This window comes from Podarcis muralis, chromosome 3 (assembly GCF_964188315.1).
Source record: "Podarcis muralis chromosome 3, rPodMur119.hap1.1, whole genome shotgun sequence".
Taxonomy (NCBI): Eukaryota; Metazoa; Chordata; class Lepidosauria; order Squamata; family Lacertidae; genus Podarcis; species Podarcis muralis.
In genome coordinates this window covers 48,249,648-48,276,359 of record NC_135657.1, presented here as the reverse complement: position 1 = coordinate 48,276,359, position 26,712 = coordinate 48,249,648, and the positions used below count along the sequence as shown (strand labels likewise).

The 26,712-nt window shown below is 41.8% G+C and overlaps 1 protein-coding gene across 1 annotated transcript in view; it reads right to left on the bottom strand.

Annotated features, from left to right (window-relative positions):
- Positions 1-3,459: 3,459 nt before the first annotated feature.
- The window catches only part of TRIM67 (tripartite motif containing 67), a 38,669-nt gene continuing 15,416 nt past the window's right edge, over positions 3,460-26,712 (bottom strand). The window contains exons 6-10 of the mRNA XM_077925803.1: positions 22,098-22,243; positions 21,325-21,463; positions 17,425-17,728; positions 11,718-11,880; positions 3,460-9,212 (exon numbers count right to left, since the gene is read on the bottom strand). Of these exons, the coding sequence (XP_077781929.1) occupies positions 9,147-9,212; positions 11,718-11,880; positions 17,425-17,728; positions 21,325-21,463; positions 22,098-22,243 (818 nt within the window). The 3' untranslated portion in view covers positions 3,460-9,146. The remainder of the gene's footprint in view (positions 9,213-11,717; positions 11,881-17,424; positions 17,729-21,324; positions 21,464-22,097; positions 22,244-26,712) is intronic.

The following is a 26,712-nucleotide window of genomic DNA, read 5'->3' as shown; positions in this document are numbered from 1 at the left end:
ACTGTAGCCATGTTTGATTCCCAGCAAGTGATATTCAGAGACAGACCACTGATAGCACTGGAGGTAGAACATAGCCATTTGCATGACAACATTAAAGAGAGTGATAACAAGGCAAAGCCTTGATCGTGCCATCAGCGGGGGCTTCCTCATTGGTGTTGACATGTGACAGGGCCTTTTCAGTAGTGGTCCCCCATATGTGGAATGCACTTCCTAGTGGGGTAGATCTGTCCCCAGCATTATTTCTGGAGGAATTTGAAAACATGCCTGCATACCCGGGCATTTGGAGGCTGAAGAACACTGTTCCTGGCACTCCTTGTATCACTGGACAAAACAATGTTTTCAATTGTAACCGTTTTTATAATGTTTTAACCGGTGCTATTTTTCTAGAAAAAGAAGTGCCGGAACTCACCACGAATACTTCCCTTGTTCTCTTACAATGGCAATGGTGCCCACCTGAGAGGTGCCGGAACTGAGTTTCGGTGAATTCCGGCCCAAATAAAGCTCTGGTTGTAACTGTTCTATAATCCTTTCTTTAAGTATGGCTGTGTTTGTTACTCTGGGCTCCTTTGGGAGCCAGGGCAAGATATAAATTAAATAAATAAAGCTAGTGCCACATTTAAAATCTGTTGCCACTCGCTATATGCAAAATAAGATTCTCTCCCCAACTCCGCAGGGCAGGGCAGGGCAGATTTCCCCACAACAGGGAATATGTGCTGCGGGCATAGGTGTCATGGTCTATGGGTTCCCCCCCCAAAAGGAATCCAGTATTGTATATGGAATGGAAGCTGGCCCATAGTCCTTAGATTACTACACCACAGTCTGGCTGAGAGAGTTCATTCAAGTGTTATCCATGCAGATGGAGACCAACAAAAGTACCTTCTTTGGATCTCTATGCAGCAAGTAACACCTGAAATGCAGTTGCCACATGGATGGCTTGGCTTGTGCAGAGAGCCTCTATGCCAGAGTACCACTTAGCGTGCTGGAATGAACAATTTGAGCCATACATGTAGATTGATGGGTCTGATCATGTTGGTTTTTTCCCCTCATCAAATTGCCGCTCTCTTTCCTGACAAGGCTGTGTGAAAGGAACTACTGGGGGTGGGTGGGGTTGTTGCTTTTAGAAGAAATCTCCGGAATACGGTAGATTTATCCAGCCCTAGGTTACAAACCCACTGAAATAATTAAATTAGACTGTGTGAGGATGTAGATATCATGGTGTATGTGGAATTCTAGAGAAGCCTGGCTATGCGTATTTCATTTTAAATCAATTTGTGCTTGGTTTTGCTGCCCTGTTTGATTCTGAAATAAATATTGTCAATAAAAATAGGTAACTGCTCATTAAAAAAGAAAGAAAGAAAGAGGTTAAACATTAGCAATAACAAGCCACCTCCACTATATTCTTGCATTGATTTGGTTTGGTAATTTAAACTGTGGAAGGACTCACCGAGGTTACGAGGTGACGTTATGACTACACTCTACTGCACTTCCTACAATTCATGTTTCAATTTTTCTATTCAAGGATGCTGTAAAGGTAGCTCAAAACCCAGGGTTAGACTTTACAGAACTGTACCATAACTCTGCCTTATCATCCTTGCATGCAAGCTGTGGGTAGGGGAAAAAATACAGAAGTATCCAACTGAGATTTCTTGTCCATTTCTGCCCGGTGCCTCTTGAAGTCTAAGGGCCAGGCTAGAGCTGACATTCATTGTGTGAATGTAATTAATATGTAAATAGCAGCTGCAGGGAAGCATGAGCAGCTTCAGTATTGCAGGAGTTGGGAAGGGAGAGTTCATCAAACATTGTCTCTCCAAAGCTGCTGCTTGCGTTTCAAGGGAAGCTTCCATGTACACCAATGGAGGGCTCCTCTAAGATGCAAATTGCAGTTTCCATGTCTGTCTGTATGTATATGGAAGGACCATGACAGGAGAGAAAGAGAATCTCCTTCTCCTGAGCTCACATGAACCCAAGGCTACACAGGCTTCCCAGCCCTCCCTGGGCTGCTAGTTGCACAACAAACAACATACACACTGATTACATTCATGCAATATATAGTGTGGTCCCCAGTTTCAATGTACACCTCTCCCCTAAAACACACCCATAACCTAAGAATCCCACAAGCCTTGTGGAGGCTCAAGTTTTGTGATTTCAGCCACCTAAAAAAGAGGGGTGGGTGGGTGGGTGTGAAACAGGCTTCCATGCACATGTGACTCAGTCTGGAACACCTACCTCATATATTATGCTCTGAGTGTGGTGGAGGAGCGAGACATATTTCAGTTCCTCCTCCACCGCACAGAGAGGATTGCCGATCTGGTAGATGTACGGATCAGGCTCAAGCTGCAGGCAAAGCAGAGCTGGCGTTGTGTACATCTAGAATATGGATTGCACCGGATAGCAAACTGCAGTGCCTTGCATTGTGGTGGGTGGCGGAGCCATAATCTCTTAAAAATTATTGTCCGTATTAAAAGAGGAGGATAAAAGTCAAAACAACACACTTTGTCTTTCTCTAAAACACCTAAAAAAACTTGGGAACCAAGTGCGGCCCCCCCCCTTTTCGTTTTGCGGAACAAGTCTTTAAAAAAATCTACAGCACTACAATGGAATGTGACCACGAATCAATAACTGACTACGCCAGTACATTACAATGCATTATATACACTAAGATGGATTGGTATGTATACATAATACATTACATTACATATTAATATCTCCTCTTAAAACTCTGATATAGCTTATTTCACCTTCCCCCCCTCCCCTCAGTCCAATATATTTTGGCTATAATCCAACGTAAATTAGACACTTTTAAGCCCATGGTGGCTTTAGGTACACCTCACTGTCGAACTGTGGCCTTTATACTTTGTTTTTTCATTAATACAGTCAGGACTCAGGAGGGACATGCTCTCTGGCCTGCCTTCGAAATCTGAAAAAATCCAATTTGCAAGTCGGACCTGGATAGGTCAACTCAGGTGGTAACTCTACCCACTTACCTGGAAGAAGCCCCACTGAACTCAATGGAACTTACTTCTAAGTAAACACCACTGTCCTTTCTGCAGAACATGGGAAGCTGCCTTAAACTGAGTCCATTCTCCAGCTCAGTATTGTCTACACCAAGTGACAGGGACTTTCCAGGGGAGATGGGGAATTATTCCCAGCCCTACCTGGAGATGTCAGAATTTGAACCTGGGACCTTCTGCATGCAAAGCAGATGAGCTACGTCCCTTCAGACAAAGACTTCTTTTTCCTAAAGAGAAAACAGTTTCCCGCAAGGTGGGGAGATGGAATGAATGACATATAGAATGAAATCAGCAAAAGCAGGGATTTTTATTTTAAAAATCTGTCAGTAGGAAGGAAACCATTGAGCAACTACATATCATTTTTTTTCTTCTAATTAGTTGCAGCAGTATAAAACGGGGCCGTTTTGTCAGGGAAAGTTATCAAGGCGGAAGAATGACAATGGAATGACAATGGACAGTTCTCTACACTGCACAGTAAGTAAAAGGCTTTTCATCTTTCCTAAAACATCTCTCTCTCTTCCTCCTCACCCCCACAATTGATAAAGACAACTGAATAATGTGGATTCATCATTTGAGGTCTTCAAAGGGGATGGAGGAAAATTTTGGGGGGGGCACTCCCTTCAAAGATTCAAAGTTATTACAGTACATAAAAAGAAACAGCTAGACAAGCTGGAAGATAATGGTGGGTTCGCAACGTCATAAAGTAGGGTTGCTAATTTGGGGGGGACGGGACACTGTAGCCAGTAGCAAAAGCTTTGTAGAGATTGTCTGAAATAATTATATGAATAAAAGTCAGCAACAGCATTTTCCTTTAGTGTAAATGCACAAATTGTGTAGTCCATGCTTGCATACTAATAATCAGATAGCTGGGCTGGGTTATTAGTGTATGTTTTCCTGCAGGGACCCTCTGTTGCAATTCATTCTAGCTTATATGATTTATCATTGCCTTTTCTTGTCCTCCTGTTGTTCTTGCTCCCACAGCTGCATAGCTGGGAACTGAGGGAAGCCCAATGTGCAGAAGTCCTTGCACATGGCTTCCGCTGACAGTGCTTCTTAGGTGAATCCAGCCTAACATATTTTTAACAGCTCTTTTTAGTACTTCCTATGTTACATGCTTTTTGTATGCACCAGAGATATTTGAAGTGTACACCTAGAAATGCAAAAGCTGCAAACTCATTCCTATGAAATGGCCCTTAGTTTTGATAAAAGGGAGGTGGAGATTCTGTCTAGTTTATTCTTCCCTAAGAATCTGAGAAAGAACAGAAATGGAGAGGACTATTCACTTCTCCACAGCAAGGAAGAATCTCCCTTCCAATTGCATGCATTTCCTTCAGTCTTCTAAGCTTGTGTTACACTTTTTTTTTTTTAGTCACAATCTACAAGAAAAGTCTAGTGCAAGTGCACCACACCAATATATGGTGCCATATGTATATATACACAGAGAGAAATTATAAAAAAAGAACTCTGCAACAGGTGTATAAAAATGATTTCAAATCCCTTTAAAAATTGGATTGCAAGAATTTAAATTGCAAGGGATCATTGAAAGTGAAGATAGAAACGCATTCTAACACTAACAAGCAGTGCTGCTTTACTGCTAATAAGAAAAGCCCAATGTTTTCGGTATCAAGGTTGTATAACAAGGAATATATAACTGAAATGTGGCACTAACATTCAACTGTGATTCCGAAATATTTTACTAAATGGGACTAATACCAATGGGATGACTGGGTTTCTTGGGCCTATCTGTTGGCTTTAGGCTGGATCAGAAACAGAACCCTCTTAGTCTTTTGCATCGCCTTATTCCTAACGCTCACCTCTGGCCCTTAAAGCTGTTGTGATTCACAGGAGCAAAATGGCTGCCCAGCCATTTGGGAATCATGGCCGTATGATGTATTTCCAAAGAAGTACTATATAATAAGTCATTACTATCTGTACAAGTTCTAAATTCAGACAAGGCTTAGGTCACAGTGAGCAGGGTCCATAAGATGTTAGGTGAGGTAGGCTTGATGCTGACCCTGCTAAATTAAAAACAACAACACAACCCTGGACAAAATTTGATAACTTTTAAACAAGAAATTCAATAAATAGAACAGCATTTGTCGCTACTTTCAGTATATCACAGTCATATAGAAGTATCTGAAAATTTAAAGTAGTATAATAAAAAGAGCTACATCTTAACAGAAAGCACCTTTGCTTGCAGGCTTAAGAGGGGAAATTACACATTTTCACGGGGTTGGTTGGAGCCAAATGCTTTCTTCCTCCAATGGAAAGAACTTCCTGTAATGGAATGAGTTTCCCCCCCATCAGTGGAAGGACTCTTTCCAGACCATTCTGTCAGAGAAAGGGAGCCTTTCTGTCCAACCCACTGGTATTCTTTCCTTGCCAGTCTTAGTGTCTGTTTGCTACTTGCAAGACTGGAGGAAACAGGGATTGAAAGAAAAAGTTGGGATTGCATGGAAATGTTTAACTGGCGGTTCCCTCCATTTCTTCACCTAATTCTCCCACTTCTTAATCCTTCCCCATTAACTCTCCACTGTTATAGTACTCTCTGCATACATGCATGGAAAGCTCATTTGAGTTGCGTATGAAGTTCCACACTGAATCACAGAAACTATGATAGGGATGCATTTGGATCAATGCACATGAAAGGCTTTTGTGTAGTAGTTCTAGGAACTACGTGAAGCCCAATCACTGAATCCTTGCAGCAGTATAAGCATGATAATCACAAATTCAGTTGAGGCATTGAATTCAGTTTCCATGTCAAATGCACACCCCTGTGCACCACAGATTCCCATGCAATATACCTGTATGAATAATAAATAATGACTAGAACTCCATATGTACGATGAGTGGAGGATACCTACCATGAGGTTCTGAACAGTAAATGTCTGCATGCGATGGCATGCCTAGTCTCCATGGTTCTGAGGTGCTGCTTTTCAGGGCCACATTTGATTTCTGCAGAAGTGTCACAGCAATGTATTTTTACAATGCAATGTATGAGCTAGAATGTCATAGGCAACTCCCATTATCTCTGATGTTCAGAAATGTATGCTGGAGATAATGTGTTTTGCTAATTATTATACCCATGGACTCACATACTGTGGATGCAGATGCTGGGATGACTCCTGGCCCAATTTAACATCTGAACTAGCCAAAGTTTTCTTAAAAAACCCCAAAAACAAATAAACCACATGCTACATATCAGTATGTCCCATATCTGAGGTGTCATTCAAGGCAGAAAGCTGGATTTGGAATGTATAAAATTCTTATACAGTCGTACCTTGGAAGTCGAACGGAATCCATTCCAGAAGTCCTTTCGACTTCCAAAACATTTGAAAACCAAAACGCGGCTTCTGATTGGCTGCTTGGATGCTGTGGAAGCCCCGTCGGACATTCAGCTTCCAAAATTAGTTCACAAACCAGAACAGGTTTTCAACGTTCGGGAGCCAAAATGTTTGGGAACTGAGCTGTTCGATTTCCAAGGTACAACTGTGTTAACTAAGGGCACATAATTATATCAGTGTTATAGCAGATGAGCAGAATATTCTTGTGATATATCCATTTCTGATGTCCTTAATTTCAGACTGCCGGTCAGGGACTGGGTGTCTTTCCTGCTTCCTGGCAAAACATATTCCCCATGCATATAAAACTAGCATATCAGGGAGATGGTTTTAGGTAAGAGGTGAGGAAGGGGTAGTTCATCATATATTGCTCAACTACATCTCCCATCACCCCTGACCATTGGCCATAGTAGATAAGGCTAATGGGAGTTGGAGTCCAACAGCATTTAGAAGGTTATAGTTTCCCCACCCCTGTTCTAGGCTAGAATTTTACCTGGCTCTTTCTGTGGAAGACCATTTCAGCATTCCTCCCCAACTCCTGCAACACCACCTGCATCACCTGGGACTTCTGTTGGCATGTGTTGCTTTTTAACAGGAGGAGAGCATGCGTATTAGCCTAGATGCACATCTAAATGTACAAAGAGTGATAGCATCATTAGAAAGGTAAATAATTAGCAAAACAATACTCTGAAAGAACATATGGTGAAGTTACGTAAGAACTTGATTGATCAAGGCCTCATCTTCATCCAAACTAAAGTAATGGCTGCATGATGTTGATAATACTAACCATCTCATTACAGACTGGAACATTTGCTACCCTGTTGCAGGATTTGAACAATATTTCCTTGCATCATAGATCATGGTTCATGAAACATGGAACAAGGACTGAGTGCTCCTTCCTCCACCTCTTGAAATCTGGCTTCAGTACTTAGTTCCTGGCTTGGTATTAAACCAGAGTCCTCTATTATGTCTGATCAGAGGAACTGTGACTTAGGGCTCAGCTACATAAGTAAAAAAAAAGCATTATAAATGTGTTATAACACTGAGACACCAGATGGTGCTGTAGAGTTCGATTCTTTGGCAATGTGATTTCCCATTATGAGCTTTACAACACATTTTCCAGAAACAGTTTTTTTGATGTGTCTAGATCCAGCCTTAATCTCATAAACTAACCAGGTTTAGAATCCTAATAAATTAATGGCGATTAACCCAGATCTCCCTGGTTCAGACATAATGGGAAACTCTGGCTTAATGTCAAACCAATAATTAAGTGCTGAAGCTGGCCTAAGGAGAGGAGGGATAAAGAAAGAAGGAGTAGTCCACTTGGACCATGGTTCATGAAGCCAAGAAAAATTGTCTGAACCTGGCCACTAGACCTCACACTAAATACATATTTGCATTTAACTACTGGGATCACAGAAGCAGGATGGAGAGATTCATCCTTACTAAAATCATTCCTTTGAAGCTGCTCTTTGAGCTGGGAGCAACCCACCCACCCTGGCTGCCAATGAATAGCACCACATCAGCTAATTTTTATTATTTTTTAAGTGTGCTAAATGCAGAGACACAGCTAATGTCACATCTAGTTTGGCCCTAAAAACCAAGTTGTTGCTACATGCTGAGGGATTGACTCAGCTGGCATCTCAGAAAGCCATGAAACAACTTCAAAAAGGGCTTTACTGCAATCCAACAAATACTTGTGGAGAAATATGTATGAGTGATAAGTTAAGCAAAGTCCATTTTGCTAGACTGGAAGAAGGAGGATATGAATGGTATATGGTTTAGCGGTTTTGTTAATTAAATCCTGTTGAATAATAGAATATTGACTAGAAAGGTGGAGTGGGGGACATAGGTAAAAGAAGAGGATCTAAAATCACATAAAGATGTTAAAGATTTGTTATTATTTTACTGAGTAGATATGGGATCTCTGCTTTGTTGCCCCACATGTTCTTATCTGTGTTTTAATGAGTGAATCTCTTCCAGAGATCTGCTCTGTTTGCAAATCATTTGATTATATTCTCAACCACAAAGTCACAAATCATGAAGTTACATTAGTGCTGCATGAGCTTCAGTCAAGTGCTGCAAGCAGCTACACCATTGCAGAGGTCCGGTAGCACTACTCTGCAGCAATCAGTTTGAGGCCTGCAGCATATATTGCTTTAAAAATTAAGTCCTTGCTCACAGTGGAATCACTAAGAATTATGCTACTGACCTCAGTGGGATCACAAACAATTTCATTCCTGTTTCATCATGCCCAAATCTAGAGGATGCCTCAGAGGTCACTTCGTCCAAATCTCCACCAGTGGGGCTGGGTCCTTTATACTCAAACAGTACCTACAGTATTTGGAGTGTTATCATCCACATCAGTACATCACATTCAGAGACCAGAATGGAAAACAATAACAACAGTGAATTTAATCCCAGTCTAATCAATGGTGATAAAGTACTTTTCACTTTCTCTGGCACATGCCACATGAGTGGCTAAAGGGAAAATGGATGAAAAGGAAAATGAGGCATTTTTTGATATTAAAACAATCCACTTATGTGATTGACTTTAGATGGGCAGACCAATCAGGTTTCACGCACTGCTAATGCACAGGAAATTTGGTGATGCAAGCGACTCTCAGAAGGCTGTAACATTTTGAAATGCATGTAGACAAAAAACAGCGTTAGGTTACTTAAGTCTAATAACCAATTCTGATTTTGATCTAAATGGTGAATGCTTTGTATATATTCATGCCAAAATCTATTTAGAAAGATTATAAAATCCAGCTCAGATTTACGTAAGAGGAGCTCAGTTGCTCGGCAGCTTTGGTGGTCTGACAGTCTGAGGTACCTCGAGTCCTGTGTGCAGAGTCACCTACGAGGAGAAAAAAATGAAAAAAGACTTAGAACTGAAACTTAAAGATGAAGCAGGGAACCTTCAACTATACCATGAGTTCGATAGCATAGGAACCAGTCAACGTGGAAGGGCTTCTCATCAGTTTAAAAAGACAGTTCTGACCACTTGAAGTTGCCCTTTTGACAAATTAGAACTCCCTCCCTCCCCCTCACAAGTAGACAAGGGGAGCCAACATAATGGTTGGACTCCCAAATCCCATCAGCTCCAAACAGCACAGCCGATGGTCAGGGAAGATGGCAGTTGTTAGCCTGTTATATGTGAAGAGCACCACTCTGACTACTGCTGTTCCAGGCAATTGCTAAGTAGAAACATTTTGTGGAATACTTTCACAGCCTTAGTTAGCTATGGAGTCTGCATGCATTGTGTGGAGAAACTCCATAACCTTGCCAGACTAGAGAAGCTCCTTAGCCTCAGGCCTGAAAATGCTGTGTGGGTCAGAAGTTAGTCTAAAGCAGACTTTCTCAACTGGGGTTCCATGGAAACCCAGGGTTCTGTGAGAGGTTGCCAGGAGTTACCTCCTCTCATCTCTTTCCTGACACAACAATGAACGTCATTGGACAACATTGCCACTCCCTCACCCTTTCTGCACATGCATGCTTCTCTCCTCCCATGATTCACCCATGAAAATGGCAGGAAAGATCTATATGCAGGTATACAGCCCCACATTTCACTTTAAGGTAAAGGTAAAGGTACCCCTGCCCGTACGGGCCAGTCGTGACCGACTATGGGGTTGCGTGCTCATCTTGCTTAAGAGGCCGGGAGCCAGTGCTGTCCGAAGACACTTCCGGGTCACGTGGCCAGCGTGACGAAGCTGCTCTGGTGAGCCAGCACCAGCGCAGCGCACGGAAACGCCGTTTACCTTCCCGCTATAAAGCGGTACCTATTTATCTACTTGCACTTAGGGGTGCTTTCGAACTGCTAGGTGAGCAGGAGCTGGGACCGAACGACGGGAGCTCACCCCGCCGCGGGGATTCGAACCACCGACCATACGATCGGCAAGTCCTAGGCACTGAGGTTTTACCTACAGTGCCACCCGCGTCCCCGACACATTTCACTTTACTCCTGAGTTAATGGGGTTGCAAGCAGATTTTTTTTTTCTGGAAGCAATTAACGTGGAATTGAGTGCTAAACTCTCACTATATCCCACTAGATTTCTGGAAGAGTCTTTTATATCAGGGGTCAGCAAGGTTTACTTTACCTGGGCCAGTTCACTCCAGTAGAGATCCATCTGTGGGCCGGATCACGGGCGGGGACTCGCCGAGCGGGCAGCTCGGTTTAGGGGCGGCTTGTGGGCAGATTAAACTACCCCTGTGGGTCGCTTGTGGCCCATGGGCCTTAGGTTGCTGACCCCTGTTTTATATCACGTGAAAGCTCAAATATAGTGTGGAAATTAGAAGTTAGGGAAGTGTCAGAGAAACAGAATACACTGCTTGTTTGAATGCAGCCCAAATGACCGCCTGCCCACACCCAGAATCACCTCACTTAAGGGGGAATTTATACAGGGTATATAAAGAGTGTCTGGTAGACCTTTATCTACAGTGGTACCTTGGTTGTCAAACGTAATCCATCAAACTTAAGTTGAACAGACTCCCGTAACTGTTTGAAAACCAATGCACGGCTTCCAATTAGCTGCAGGAGCAATCGGAAGCTGTGGAAGCCACATCGGACGCTTGGCTTCCAAGAACGTTTAAAAAATGGAACACTTACTTCTGTGTTTTCGGCGTTTGGGAGCCAAAACGTACGCATACCAAGGCATTCGAGAACCAACGCACGACTGTGTTTCCTTTAACTAATTAGATTTTCTACATCCAAAACTTCTGACTTTCAAGCGGTTTGTGCCAATCCACCAACAAATAATACTGTACTACTTGACTGGGCTATTTGGATAAAGGAAATTGTACCACCAATTTTGATTCTGGCTATTCCCAGACAACCTGGTTTTGTTTTGTTTTGTTTTGTTTTGTTTTGTTTTGTTTTGTTTTGTTTTGTTTTGTTTTGTTTTGTTTTATAGCTTTCATCCTGATTTGTTTGCACAAAGTTTGTGGGGAAGTTATATGACAGGGGCAGGTTTGTTGAAGAAAAGGATCAAATCTATTTTAACTGTACAACCTAAGTTTGTCTATTTGCAATTGAATGTGTCAGTAAGCAATTGAATCCCTACAGAAAAATGACCAGAGTTTGAAATGGCTCCAGCTTATACAGAAAGATGGATTTTGTCCTTTGGCAATGTACATGAAATGTACATGGTGTGGAGTAAGAACAGAACCTGGGAGACCAGGACTCAAATCTCCACCCAGCCATGAAGCTCACTGGGTGACGGTGGGCCAGTCACCATCTCTTGGCCTAACCCACCTCAAAGAATTGTTAGAGGAGGGGACGAACTATGTATGCCACTAGGAGCTCCTCTGAGGAAAGGTGGGATACAAAAGCAAATAAATAAATCTGTGGGGAAAATAATTTTACCTGCACGTTTCGGTTGAGGCTTAATGCAGGCATGAAGACGCCCTCCACATTTTCAAATGCTGGAGGTCCCTGCTGTTGCCCATTTATGTAAAAGGTCAGGGTGTGCTTGTTGAGGTCCAGAAGAACTCCTACAGTTGCACCTTTTGAAACACCCCCTTCTGTTCTAAGGATCAGAGACAAAAATGCCTATGTTAGCTACATTACCTTGATGTATTGTACTTAATGCAGGAATCTCTTACGAAACCACAGGAAAAGAATGAAATAATCATTGCTATTTTGTAGAGTTGAACCTGAAAGAAATATTGGCCCACACTTACCAAATTTCCTAAATTTGAAACTGCTGAACTACAATTTTACAAGCAAATTTTACAAATCTTGATTTGCAATGTTGGATATGACCCTACGTAACGCTATTTGGGTTTGAGGTTTGCAGGGCCGTCTTTGGCATATGTGCCACTGGGGTGTAAAGATCTGCCCAGCGCCCCCAAATTTAGTTTAGCCACCCCCAAATAAATTTTTATTGAGCTTTTTGGGGGAGGGGGGAAGCCAACGTTGTTGACCTTCTTTTTGGGGGGGCGAACTCAAAGTTGTTTAGCTTTTTTTGGGGGGGGGGAATTGCTCACTGTAACAACGACGCAGCAGAAAAAACTGCTTTTGTTTCCTGACTCGTTGGGAATATTTGACGTGATGGACGAGGGGGATGGGGACTTTCGCTCCATTGCTTTTCACTGTCTCCGATTGAGAGGGACCAGTATACAGTAGGTATACATTTGGTGCCCCCCAGAATTCGGCGCCCAGCTGCCCCGCAACCCTTGGACCCCTGGGTAAAGACGGCTCTGGTGGTTTGTAAAACAATGTTGGTGCTTCAATTTCAAAGCTTCATTTAAATGCAATGCAAGAAACTTAATTTCAGATGCCAGGATTTCTAATTAAAGTTGATAAATATTTCCACGATCAACATTATCTGTATCAAGGGGGTAAAAAGTATAACGTTTTGTGAAAAGAAAATTCTATGCAACTAAGTCATATGTATGCTTTGTAAAATTTCAAATTTGTCTGAAAGTGTATGTAAGCGGCAGCGCTACAGAAACAGAAAAGGTCAATTTTAGGGCAACCACAGGGCTCCATTCCCTAGCACAGCCCTCCAGCTGGGACAATCAACAGCTGCTCTTTGCTCAATCCCTGCTAGAAGAAGTTGTACCTGGGGCACATCTGCCTTCCTCAGAATTCTTAAAAAGGAACCAAGGCCCTGTTCCCTTCTAAAATAAGATCACTCCAATTTTGTGTTATATTAAACTAATAGAGGTATTTGTGTTGTTTCTGTTGTGCTTACTGTTATTATTATTAGTTTTTGATTGAAAGTAAACAGGGAAGAACTACATGCCTATGTTTCCAACCGACCTGGCCATCATGAAAAGATGTTGCTTAAATGAAATAGGAACTCAAAGGCTATGAGACCAGCTCCTCGTAAATATGTGTTTGGTACTAATAACTCTTGATAAGGTGACAGGAACAGCTGCTTAAACGGCAGGATCAAACTATGCTTATGGATTCAGCCAGCTACTACATGCAAGACCGATTTGACATTAATGTGTTTTTCCTCAGGGAAGGTAGGCTAGCCCAACACTATAGCGTATAGAACCACTGAGCCAGAAATTCCCTGAATATGTGCAATGACCACACACACTTATGCTTTGTTAATGTCACTGGAGTTTTGCAACAGAATTACATGCTGACATGCAAGGCATAATCTTAGCATCAGTTTCAAGCAAATCTACAGCCAAAAGGGAAAACAAAACTCTTCTGGTTCTCTATGAAGTTGACTAACAATTTCTAAGTCATATGAAAAATGTCATGAGTGACATAGTATTTGCTTAAATTCAACATCAATGGAAGTTAAACGTAAAAACATGTATTCTGCAGGGGGGACTAAATGTTATTAACCAGCTTTGAAAAGAAGCTATATCAGCCTCCTACTGGAAGGGGGGCGGATTCACCCCAAATTGGACAGAACCTTGTTAAGGAAATCAACAAGATAAAAAATTATAACATATTCTACAGTTTTGCCATTTGTATTTATGTATGACATGGTACTGACAGCTCAGAATCCATTGGTAATAGATTTATTAATAGCAGTAAAAACTGTAAGTAACAGAAACTGATTAATACCAAACACTCCCACCATAAAGTAGTGGCTGGCAAAGGTAGGACAAACCACTCAGCTGTCTAGATTGGGTGAAACTGTGGGACTGAAAGATCGCAAGCAAATAATAGGGGGGAAATGATAAGAGCATCCCATGGCTGCTAGAAGCAAAAATTATGGTCTTGACATTAATGTATTTAGTTACGTCTGTCTGATCACTGTTTTGTGATATTCTGTAATTTATCTTGAGTAAAGGCAATAGCACTCAATTTGTATATTTATAATAATAATATAATATAATATAATATAATATAATATAATATAATATAATAATAATTTTAAAATGAATAATAATCTGAAAAAAGTATTTCCCTTCTGTGTCCTCCACAGAATAGCTTTTTATTAAGCTTTGGTGATATTTCATAAAATAGATTGTGTGCCTATAATCCAGTATGCCTGAGAATACATTAATAAAGTAGGTTTCTAGGGCAATGAGTGAGTGCTGCCATTTTGTCGCAATACAACATGGCCTGAAAGCAGCACAGTGTTCTAAATTTAGTAGAGATTAACATTATTTCCTCTTTAAATCTAATCAGGGTTTTAAAGGGGCAGATATCTGAGCCTTTGATGTGTATTGTTTTTGGGGAAACATTACTCTCGGCAGGTTTAAAATTATTCTGAACAGAGAAAAGAAATGGAAACATGCTCATTGTCTTTAGGAACTTTTGAGCAGATCTCAAGCCTATTTTTCCATCCTATGACCCTGCTATGCCAGTGTAATATGCAATATGCAGGTTGTCTAAAATAAATGCAATTAATCTATCTGTTCCTGAGCTGTGGATCATAAGTCTTGGGCTCACGAAAGAAGGGACCAAGATGGTGTTTCATTCCCACCTCACACGTTAAACATATGTTAAAGTTCTGGATCTAGTGGAATTCCATTCCTGAAATATAGAATCAGCATTCCAGGGCTAGTAGAGGGGGGAAAGGCTGGAGTTAATCATAGCTAAGCTGCTTGGCTCAACAACGAGGAAATGGATAATAGACAGGATTTGACAGAATGGTAAGGATCCCCAAGCAAGCCTTATTGATTATTCTTTTTTGTGTGTACTGTGGGCAGAGAAGCTGGACAAGGGCTCGGGTTTGGTGAAATCAAAGTCAAGTCTTTATCAGGCTGCTGGTGTAGCATAGTGCTCAGGAAAGCGAATTACAAGTCTAGGAGATCCTGGCTTGATTCTCATCTCTGCCATAAATTCACTAGATGGCCTTAGAAAAACCAATTTCCCGCAGTCTTAAGTACTATCATCTGCAATACAGGAGGGTAATAGTACTAAACTTACAGGGTTCTAGTAAGGACTGCTACTAGATAATCTATGTGACGGCCATAGAATACTTGAAAGTGCCACATATAAATGTTAAATTTGAGCTGCTGTTGTTGTTTAGCAGGGCTATCCTTATTTCCTCCCTTTACATCAATTTTTCATTCTGTTCTAAGGCAACGTTAAGTGATTCAGTTTCTCCATTCAAATCTTAGGTGCCACATTATTTTCTCCACATTTTAAAATGGGCATAGTGAAGATGGATAAAATCCCAGCATGCAGTGGGAAAGATTTAAAAAAACCTTATTGAGAAGAATGCCACAGGAAGCGTTTAAATTAGTGAAGCACTAATTCAGACACTGCACTGAAAAGCTTCTCCTGTAGCAGGATCTAGCAATGCCATCTCTGATCCATCTGTGGGTGGGATGTTTTTAATGGATTTCTCATTCTTCTTGGTTTTAATGTCTCTACTCTATGTGGGGTCTATTGACTATTTGTTTGGTTGTAGGTCACTTTGGGTTGCCCTGGGCAAGATAAAGCAACTGACCATTTTAATATGTAAAGAAACAATGCCTGAATCTCGCTGCAGATTTTACCACCACTGAGAGCCTTTCTTTGACTCTTTATAGCCAAAGCAGCACAAGCAAAATTGTACCTTGACCTCTGTGCAGATAGTCATTCCACACATGGATGTATGTGTGGTGCATGCATGTTCAGGAACACAGACGTTGACCACACCCCCTTGCCACGCTCAGTCTCCATGCACTGGGCAACCACTCTAATCAGGGGGTGGTTATGTGCATCCATGCCAACATGTGCAGGCTCTGAATTCATACCCTCAATTTGCCAAGGATACAAATTTTGGGTACATAGCCTATGCACTTTTATGCAAATGTCATCTCCAACATAAGGGAGTCTGGCGTATGAGGTGGGGAGGCCAACAGACATGTTTCTGCCACACACACAAGGCTTCACTTGCCCAGCTGCTTTCTCTGTTTAGGTATAACATGCAAACCAACATTTATTGTAAAGAGAATAATATATAGCCTTTATAATGATCTTCAAATATCTGAAAGTTTCCAGAACTGAGATGGAGCACAGTTTTTCCACTGGCACAGAAATTAGTAGCCAATTTACACAATGCCTCTAAATATGGGTTGGCTCAGTCAACAGTTCAGCTTCTGAGGAAATCATCACCAGGTTGCTTCACCACGTGCCCTTTCCTCATAGGGGAGTTGCTCCATCCCATTGATCAACTGGATGGCCACCTTTTGAACCTTTTCCAACTTTACAATACAGTGAAACCTTGGTTCCCAAACTTAATCCATTCCGGGAGTCCGTTCGACTCCCAAAACGGTTCAGGAACCAAGGTGAGGCTACCGATTGGCTGCAGGAGCTTCTTGCGGCCAATCGGAAGCCGTGGAAGCCACATCGGACGTTCAGCTTCCAAAGAATGTTCAAAAACCAGAACAATCATTTCCGGTTTTTGATCATCTGGGAGCTGGAACGTTTGGCTCCTAAGGGGTTCGGGAGCCGAGGTTCCACTGGATCTTTTTTGTGGTGAGGTGAGGTGACCAGAAATGTGTTCAGTATTCCAAATGTATAATGCAATTTTCACTATGATGCACATTTATACGTACATTTTCACCCTGGTATATGCATTTTTGTACACGTTGTTTTGCTGGAGAACTGCATTGGAAAATCTAGAGAAGTGCAGATTTCAAAGGATGACTGTGTTTCAGTTCATGTATTCTTTCGGAAACTGTGAATTAGGCAAGTTTGTGTTTAAGTGAAAAATGAATCAGATTTCTGCCCCATCCATACTTCCAAAATTAGAGCTTGGTTGGAGAGAAAAATGATTGGAATAGAGGCTGTCTTGAGGTGATATTTTGGTGGGGAAGTTTAGTACATGCCACTTGGGTGTCCTTATTGTCAGTCTCCTCTCCACTCGCTGATTTATATGTGATTGAAGCAGGCCCAGGTATAAATTAAGTGGCTGCTCATATTGCATCTAGCTTGGTCCATAGATGCCATAAAAAATAATGAAGTTATAATGTCAACAAATGTCAACAGAACTACACAGCAATAAGCTTCTGATTTATGGGGAAAGTTTGCAATGTCTAGAATTGATGAAGCATGCTCTTGAAATGCTGGAAGGGTTCCCAAAAGCCCTCTCTCTTGAGAAGTGACTTCCTGAGGGGGGAAAGTTCCACATGCACATGAGAAAATGTTCTTGGATGCTTACCGATTGGTGTGAGAATTGCAGTGCATGAACCAGCTGCGGTTGTTGTCAACGTACATAGCCCATGCCTTGTCATCCTTTCCTAGCATCATGTCCTTGACGACGTTGATTCTAGCAATCCCAAAGGCTGGATCTGGATGGTTATCGTAACGGTCTACATGCAGTTCCCAATAGTGGATCCCCTTTGAGAAAGCTGCTGTGCCCAGGATGACGCGGTCATCATAGCTACTGCAAGTAGCAGTCTGGTTGTCGTTTGAAAGGACTATGTCCCGGTGGGCTGAAGAGGGATCAAATGTAAACCAGGCCACTATTGAGAAAGAAAGTGTAGATGGATTAGAAGGATGCCACAAAAGGCACTGGTTTGTTACACCCTATCTTGGAGTAGCACCGGATCAGCAGGTGAAGAAGATAGATTGTGGCCTGGCTACCCTGAGTTCCATGATGGAAGACAGGTAGGATACAAATGTACTAAGTCCAAGCGACGCTTTTCCATCTGGGAAACCTTCCAGGGCCACATGCCACTGCTAGTTTGAGTCAATGGCAAAAGAGGGCTGTTAAGTTGTGGGTGAACATATCAGACAACACAGTGATTCTTCAAACAGCTCTTGTTTATTCACAGGCCAGGACAGAACTGAACTGAAGGGCTCAGTCAGCCTGCTTACATAGAGCTCCAGTACCATGTTACTGTAACAACTTTCTAAAACTATCCAATCACTGAACGTCACTTTCGATCCTTCATTTGCATAACTATCTACAGTATCCCCCTGCTGGCCCAGGGTAAGAATTTCAGTACATAATAAGGGCAGAGCAACAGAGCATACGCCTCAACTGTCCCACTTTAAGCGGAACATCCTGGTATTACAGAAACCTGTATCCTGGGATGTCCCGTTTGACTCCCACGAGAGTGCAGCCCCAAAAGACGCCCATTCTGGGAAGCTGTGTTCTCGCACAAGTCACCTGGCTCCTGTGAGAGTGGGGCCCCCAAAAGACGTGTGTTTTGGGGGACTGAAGCCCCCAAAGTCATGTGTTTCAATTTTTCTCTGTGGCACGTTGAACGGTATGACAAAGTTTACTTTTGCACTGGAGTCTAGTTCTTACACAGACCTCTCTTTATCCTTTACCCAGGCAAGCAAGAAGCAGGATAAAAATCCAATGACATTTTGCTGCCAGGCAAAAAGGAGGGGGTGCAAAGCAGGGGAGGGGACAGAGGTGGTCTGGGGAGAGGGGCTGTGGCTGAGGGTGTCCTTGGGAGAGTCCCAAAGGCCAGGTAGACAAGTCCGGGGGGACCTTTGGCTCCTAGGCCTGAGGATCCCTATCCCTGCAGTAAATAAATAAATCACATTTAATTTCCATTGATTCCACTAACTGAGAGTTTAGGATGTTATGCTGACGTCGATAAAGACAACCAATCTATGCAGCTATATACTTCTTTACCTCAACATAACTTGGTCTCTTTTATCACCTTCGTCAAGTGATAAGGAGAATTTTTATTACACATCGACTGCCAATGTATGGTAATATGCATGATAATATGTACAACAAAATGGTTCCTTGTATTTATTAATTTATTGCATTTATATCCCACCTCCCCCCCCCCCCAGGAGCAAATCTACTGATGAAAATGTGTGGCATTACATGACATCATTGTGTAATATTGCATGACATCATTGTGCTCCAGATCTCCCTATTCTCACTCTGATTTCATTGGCTGGTTCTTGTGAAGCCACAGAAATTCACAATGTGGTAGCTTCATTCTGTATCACTACCAGAAAGAATTAAGAGTTAAGGCTTCTGTTTCTGGCAGCAGCCACACATCTGCTAGAATGTCTAATTCTAGCCTTAGCAACTAGCTTTGTTGTACGACACTGAACATCCCGGATGAGCTACATAAACAACAAATAGGCAAATCTTCGTCTTCTCACAATCCAAAATTGTTCATCTTGGGAATTTAGCTGCAACTTATCCCTTCGCTCAGGCTTGCATATTTTGCTCTATCATATTTTGCCAGGTTGATTACAAATCATGTTCCTCTGAAGACTTTTTTTAAAAAAGAAAAGAGATTCTTGGGAACAAATGGTTTTTCCTGACATAGTTTGGCAACATGAATATGAAGAGAGAATGAGATTAACATGTGTTTTGTGATTCATGACAGTTAAGTATCATTAATCAATATTAATTTCTTCGGTTGCCCATATGGATAGCAAGTGTAATTACAGAGAACCGAAGCCTGAATTAACATCCATATTTTATAAGACATTGCTAGGAAATTATTTCCACAGAGAGAAAATGTAATTAAGCTCTGGAATTCATCACAGATGTATAATTAGGGAAATGGGGCTGTAAAAGCAATGGACATCTCCATTTTCTACAGAAGTAGCTTCTAGCTTTTGGGTGCCAATAGTTCAAGGGTCTGCGTACAGTTTTCAGTTCCATAAACTTCACCATCTTTCTAGTTTCGCAGGACCATTTTTCCCCTCACCCTGTTTCAAATGTTGTTAAATATTAAGAGTTTAAAGGATTAGTTAATAAGGTAGTGAAATCAACTGATTTCCCACAATGAAACATGGATTTATTTATTTATTTATTTAAAAAACCCCACACATAATATTTTCTACAAACTATGTCTGTGCCACACAATACTCCTTTTCTCACTAACCCTGAGTGGGCCACTTTGACAGGTGGGTGGGGCTGCCACCTATCAATCGCATGGTGTCATATGACTTCACATGACAATTTCAAAAGAAGAATCAGCAACACACTATGAAATTGAACCAAAATATTCATCTGTAGGTGCTGCTTGAACAAGCTGCATCTTGAAAACGAACAAAATGATGAAAAGAAGAATCTGCAATGTTCCTGGTTTTTCCTTTCCAGCTCTAATTCAGTGCTTTTTGAAGTTGATGCTTTTTCTGTTGTTTAATGATGGTTAAAAAGTTCAAAGATTTACTGAGATTTAGTTCAATCAATATTTTGGTCTGGCCCTGGACATATTCAAAGCATTAACTGTGGGATAACCAACCTAATACACACGATACGCTTAAATCTAATTAACACATGAAGGGGTTAATGCTATAGAGTAGTAATCTGCCCTGCCAGGCTTTGCTTGGTCACTCTACCTCTCCTTGGGAGGAAGGTAATCAAGCCTATTGTTGCATTTCATTCTACCAGAAAAACGTGTAAAGAGGTGTGAGCTGTTGCTCCAAGCTTTGACTGCATTATTGTGTTCCTACTGTAACTTGGCCAAGATTCACTGCCTGTGTTTTCTGAATGCTGTATGGAAAAGCAGATGAATTTGACCTTTGGAGAGTTTGTAAGTGAACCATCTAAACTTATCAAACATGTGATCTTCTTCTATGCTGGCGAAGTGGGGAACTTTGGAATAGGGGAGTTTTAGAACTCACGAGGATATATTTTAAAGGTCTAACAGCCTATATTTCCATGCTTTACTTTGCTGCATATTTTGTGATTTTAAATCCCTGCTGGGGTTCTTTCACCAAAGAGTACTGGGCATCCAGGGAATTCTCCTTTTATACCTATTTTTTCCTTGCCAACCAACATTAATAGGTCTATCAAATTGTGGGACATTCTCAGTCCATGTTAGAGCAAAGTACAAAGTGCGAAAGCACCTACATAAATGCAGTGATGCTTATGGAGGCTGAGCAAACCCAATCTTCATTAGGTTTCACTGTAACCAAGTTTCCTGTCACCTAATTGCATGCCGTTGACCCACACAACACCCCAACAGTTTCTATTTACACACAGCAAGGCCCAGCAGTTCACCTGGACTCTATAACTGAGTTGGAAACAGTTGTTCCGAAAACTGCCAGAATCTCAAAGCTTCCATAGATTTTAGACAAAGAGAAATCTTTAGAAGTAACTTTACATATCTTTAAAGTTACTCACCATCAGAAGTCTGTAAAACAACAGTCTTGCTATAAGGACCCACTCCTGATGAATTAAAGGCTTTGACTCTTGCATTGTATGTACTGTTGAAATGAAGGCCATCAATAGTGCATAGGGTCTCCTTACCAACATACACTTCCTAGACAACGAGAAAGGCAGCAACTGAGTTCACCAAATTCTTTTTAACCTGGGCTCTTTCCTAAAAGTAACCCGCATGTAATTTCTTGTTGCAAAACAATTAATCTCAGTAATGTTGTGACCATGCAAGGAGAATTTGCAGTACTAGGGGGCTTGCCCCGGCTTGCACTACTTGCCAGTCCAACCTCCCTCTCTTCCTAAGCCCCATCCCCTTAGATTAGGAAAGGGAATCTTTTTTTTGGTTGCGTGGACACCATCATTATCTGGATTGGCTATCTGACTGGTGTCTAAAAACAGATCGCACCCTGGCAAGACATTCCACAAACAGCAAGCCACCACGGAAAAACCTGATTCATATCATCACCCTCTGCTGTATAGTTTGTTAAGGATGCTCTGTCAGGGGATCCCAGGATTGTTTGGAGGAAGCTGTGACCATTAAAGTGGTATAATTGTCCTTTTAATATATGGTGTGGATGTGACTTTATTCTTCTGTCATGGGGAAAGGAAGGGTCATCTTCAGGGACAGGTTAAGACTGGATTGAAAACATTTTCAATTTGATACTAAGCACGAGTAGGCAATACAAGCAGTTGTTTAAGGATGCCAAACATAAATCAACCAGGAACGAAGGTCTCACTCGGAATTGGCCACCGTCTCCGTCATCGAGTTCCAAGATGTAACCTTCCACTGGGTTATGGCTAAAAGGTGGCATCCTCCAGGCAAGGGTCACACTGTTGTTTCGAGTGCAGCACTTCTCCAGCTGCAGGAGTGGGACTGGCGGCACTGAAACAGAAACTAAGCACCGATTAGTGCAACTCTGCCCTCACCCGTTTGACAAGCAGCAAAATCCACACACATCGCAACTGGAATCGCAGTTGTAGCTCTCTTGGCACTTAACACTCAGGGGAACATTTCTGGAGCAACAATCCCGAGGATTGCAGTTTTATGACCAATTAACAGGGCCTTGTGTTTGTTTGTTTTTAACCATAAGGAATATCCATATCTGGGAAAGCAGTGAACAGTGAATCTTTGGCAAAGTCATCATCTGATTACTTCACAGCACACCCAGTTTGTTCAAGATCCCACCTCTCAACTCATCTCTTGGCTTTCTTTTCTTTTCTTTTCTTTATTTGGAAGCAGAATGGTTATCCATAGCCTAAACACAGAATAATGCAATTGGGCATTGGTGTGCATTCGGCACTCACTATTCACCTAGGGGACATGGGTGGCGCTGTGGGTTAAACCACAGAGCCTAGGACTTGCTGATCAGAAGGTCGGCAGTTCGAATCCCCGCAACAGGGTGAGCTCCCGTTGCTCGGTCCCTGCTCCTGCCAACCTATCAGTTCAAAAGCACGTCAAAGTGCAAGTAGATAAATAGGTACCACTCCAGCGGGAAGGTAAACAGTGTTTCTGTGTGCTGCTCTGGTTCGCCAGAAGCAGCATAGTTATGCTGGCCACATGACCTGGAAGCTGTACGCCGGCTCCCTCGGCCAATAAAGTGAGATGAGCGCCGCAACCCAAGAGTCGGCCTCGACTGGACCTAATGGTCAGGGGTCCCTTTACCTTTATTTACCTAGAACCTGCATCTCTATAATTGAACCACACATTCTTCTACTAAACACTAATGTGTTATTAACTTTTATTTTACTTCTGCTCATAACTGTTGCAGCACTTTATCTCTGAAACCCTGACTTTTACTGATTGGATGAAGGCAAAATGTCACCTTGGTTGATATTAACTAGGCTGGCATTTCGATTGGTATAAATCAGATTTGTGTAACCCACAGGCCACATATGCCCCCTAACTTCCCACATGGTGATATAGTGGAGCATTCTTTCTGCTCCGAGGTAAAAGGTGCCACGTCAAATGTGTATCATATGTCTATTGACAAAATTCTCACTACAAAAGAGTTTAGGGATTTAATGTGAATAGGTGACATTCCAGTTAAGCTTGCCATCTACAGTGGACTCAGCTATACAGCTGCAAATAAAACGTTTCAAGTGTGTTTTAAGTGCAATATACAATGTGACACTAGATGGCAGTGGTGAGTCTTATGGAAAATTCAATGTATTGTTTATTTATTTTTAAAAAATCTTTTTTTAAAAAAAGTATTTTCAGAGCGGTTTTGATATGTGTCTAGATTCCACCAGACAGGGTTTCTTTTCCTGCAAGAATTCTGTGGCTGAAATTTTGTGGTTTAACCTTTGAAGCAGAGCCAACAGAGCACAATGCATGAGGCAACAGATGGGCAGGAAAGCATCTGGTGACATATCAGTAGAGCAATGAGTGGAGAGCAATATTTGGAATAGGGTGTGGCCAACACAGAAATCGGTACTAGGTGGAGTGCCATCAAAACTCAGCCAGGATGGAGCCATGTTAGAAGTGATGCATTTGAGGATTTTGTAATACAGCAGAGGAAATCTGTGTGACAGATGGCTGTTTGGACACCAATACAAAACTATTACTAAAAAGCTAAGTATGGGTACAAACATTAAGAGTCCCAATTATAGAAGCTGAAGGAAGTGCTGAAATTTAAATGGTCTGAAAAGGATAGATATGGAATGTAGTTAATGTCATGTGTACATTACAGTGGTACCTCGGGTTAAGTACTTAATTCGTTCCGGAGGTCCGTACTTAACCTGAAACCGTTCTTAACCTGAAGCACTACTTTAGCTAATGGAGCCTCCCGCTGCCACCGGGCCGCCAGAGCACAATTTCTGTTCTCAACCTGAAGCAAAGTTCTTAACCTGAAGCACTATTTCTGGGTTAGCGGAGTATGTAACCTGAAGCGTATGTAACCTGAAGTGTATGTAACCTGAGGTACCACTGTACTTCAAACACCAGCAGTGATAGCTCCTGGAGCTGGAATAAACAGCAATATGTATACACCTTTGGACCACACCAGCAAGGCCGAGGGGGTGCGTGTGGCTACATTGGCTCCGAGTACGTCTCTGGGCACAATTCAAAGTGTTGGTGCTGACCTTTAATGCCCTAAACGGCCTCGGTCCAGTATACCTGAAGGAGTGTCTCCACCCCCATCGTTCAGCCCAGACACTGAGGCCCAGCTCTGGGGGCCTTCTGGCGGTTCCCTCATTGCGAGAAGCCAAGTTACAGGGAACCAGGCAGAGGGCCTTCTTGGTAGTGGCGCCCGCCCTGTGGAATGCCCTCCCATCAGATGTCAAAGAATTAAACAACTACCTGACTTTTAAAAGACATCTGAAGGCAGCCCTGTTTAGGAAAGTTTTTAATATTTGATGAATTCTTGTATTTTAATATTTTGCGGGAAGCCACTCAGAGTGGCTGGGAAAATCCCAGGACCTCCATATACACTGCCCAGGTTTGCATCCAAGGGAAGCTCACTTCAGTGCTGTTACACAGTGGTTTGACTTCATCCACGGAGCTGTACTCCATCTCGCGAGGAAGTTGGATGGCAACAACAGTATATAGGTTCAGTTTGAAGAGCAGGCCCAGAACATGAGACGTAATAAGGACAGGCAGAACTATGCTGGCTCCCCTGGCCATGTGACAAGGTATAAGTCAGCTGGTGGGGGACATAATGCCGTCTAGACATTTGGGTAAAAAAAATTCAGCCTGCAAGCTCTTTAGCAAACATGCTGCCTCAAGAGGTGCATGAAGTTATGGGTGGTGTTCAACTAAAGTTTACTCAAGAGTTAGACCCATTGAAATTAATGAACATAGAAGTCAAAGAATCATAGAGCTGGAAGGGATTCGAAGGGTCATCTAGTCCAACCCCTGCAATGCAGTAAGAGTCCTAGTTTTCAAATCTTTGGTGCCTTATAGCTAGTGAAATAGCTACCGCCAAGTCTATTCCTAAGAGCACAGCAAATAGGCTGTGAATATCTAGCTATTTTAAGAATGATGTTACTAATAGGTAATAATTCAAGATTTCTCTAACATAATATTACTAATTAATCTGTTCCTGGAGCAATGCTAAAGAAGCTCTACTTTTCTGTATTATTGATGAAATTATACTTTTGGAGAGGAAGAGTTATTTCACCAATGGCAAGAAATGCACACACATTTTAATACAGTCTGATCCTCATTTTCCTTCTCCTTAGTAGAAAACACAGCATAGCTAAGGGCAGACATTCATTTCTCAGTAAGGTTGAATAAGGACAGAAGCTTGTTAAAAGCATTTCATGACTTCATTCTGCCATTTATAATAATCCACCATTTAAGTATATATTATTCATTTAAGCTTAAAGTTGTCCTAGTACAACATAGACATCCCTGGACAGCCTAACTACTAGAAAACCATCACAGAACATCTGCACCCATTTCTGTCCCCTGGTTTCTTCATTCTAACTTCCCAGACAACTCACATTCCACCCAAGCTTTTTGTACAAATTGCACGTACAAAATTGCAACTGCCTTGCCATAGAAACCCAACTCACTGCACCCATGATTACCACTCTCTTTTTTTTAAAAAAAAGATATTTATTAGAATTTTACAAAATGAAAAAATAAAAAATAAAAATACAAAATAAAAATAGATAAAAAACAATTCCATCTTTCCATCACTTTCTTTCATTTGCTTATTTCCCGGACCTCCTCACACCTCCCTTTTTGTATTCCAGTTCAATTTGTTAGTTCAGCAAATCCTTCCCCTCTTTGTTTATCCTAATCCTTAATCTTAAAATAATGTAACATTAAATTTTTGTCTGTTAATAGTCCGTTGTTTTTTTTCATACTCCTTATAGCGTTATAGCTAAAAACCACGTAACTTTTCATCCAACATCATTCTAACATTCATTAATTTTACAATATTTCTGTAGGTAGTCTTTAAATTTCTTCCAATCTTCTTCCACCGACTCTTCTCCCTGGTCATGATTACCACTCTCACCCAGAGAGAGTGATGAGAAGAGGCAGACATCTAAGACGTCTTTACCCCACTCCCTATGGAGCCTATTTGTATACTTGGTGTGTCCTTTTCAGAAAGCATCCACTAAACTCAGGAACTGCACGTATGGGTTTGCAAAAAAGGAAAACAGCCCGTGCAGGCAATAGCTTATGAATCCGAGAGCTGGAAGTGGCAAATTTAACATCTCTGCTGCTCTGGCCCTTAGAGGCAGCCAGCTTCAGACTGAGAAGGCAGCAGCACTGGGAAAGAGATGGACACACATCCCAACATAATATGGGGCAAATTGGATATAGATGGTTTGTCACTGAAGAAAGGAAGCACAGCATCCCTCCTTATGCCTGTTACCTGCCTAAACATACAAGAAGACACC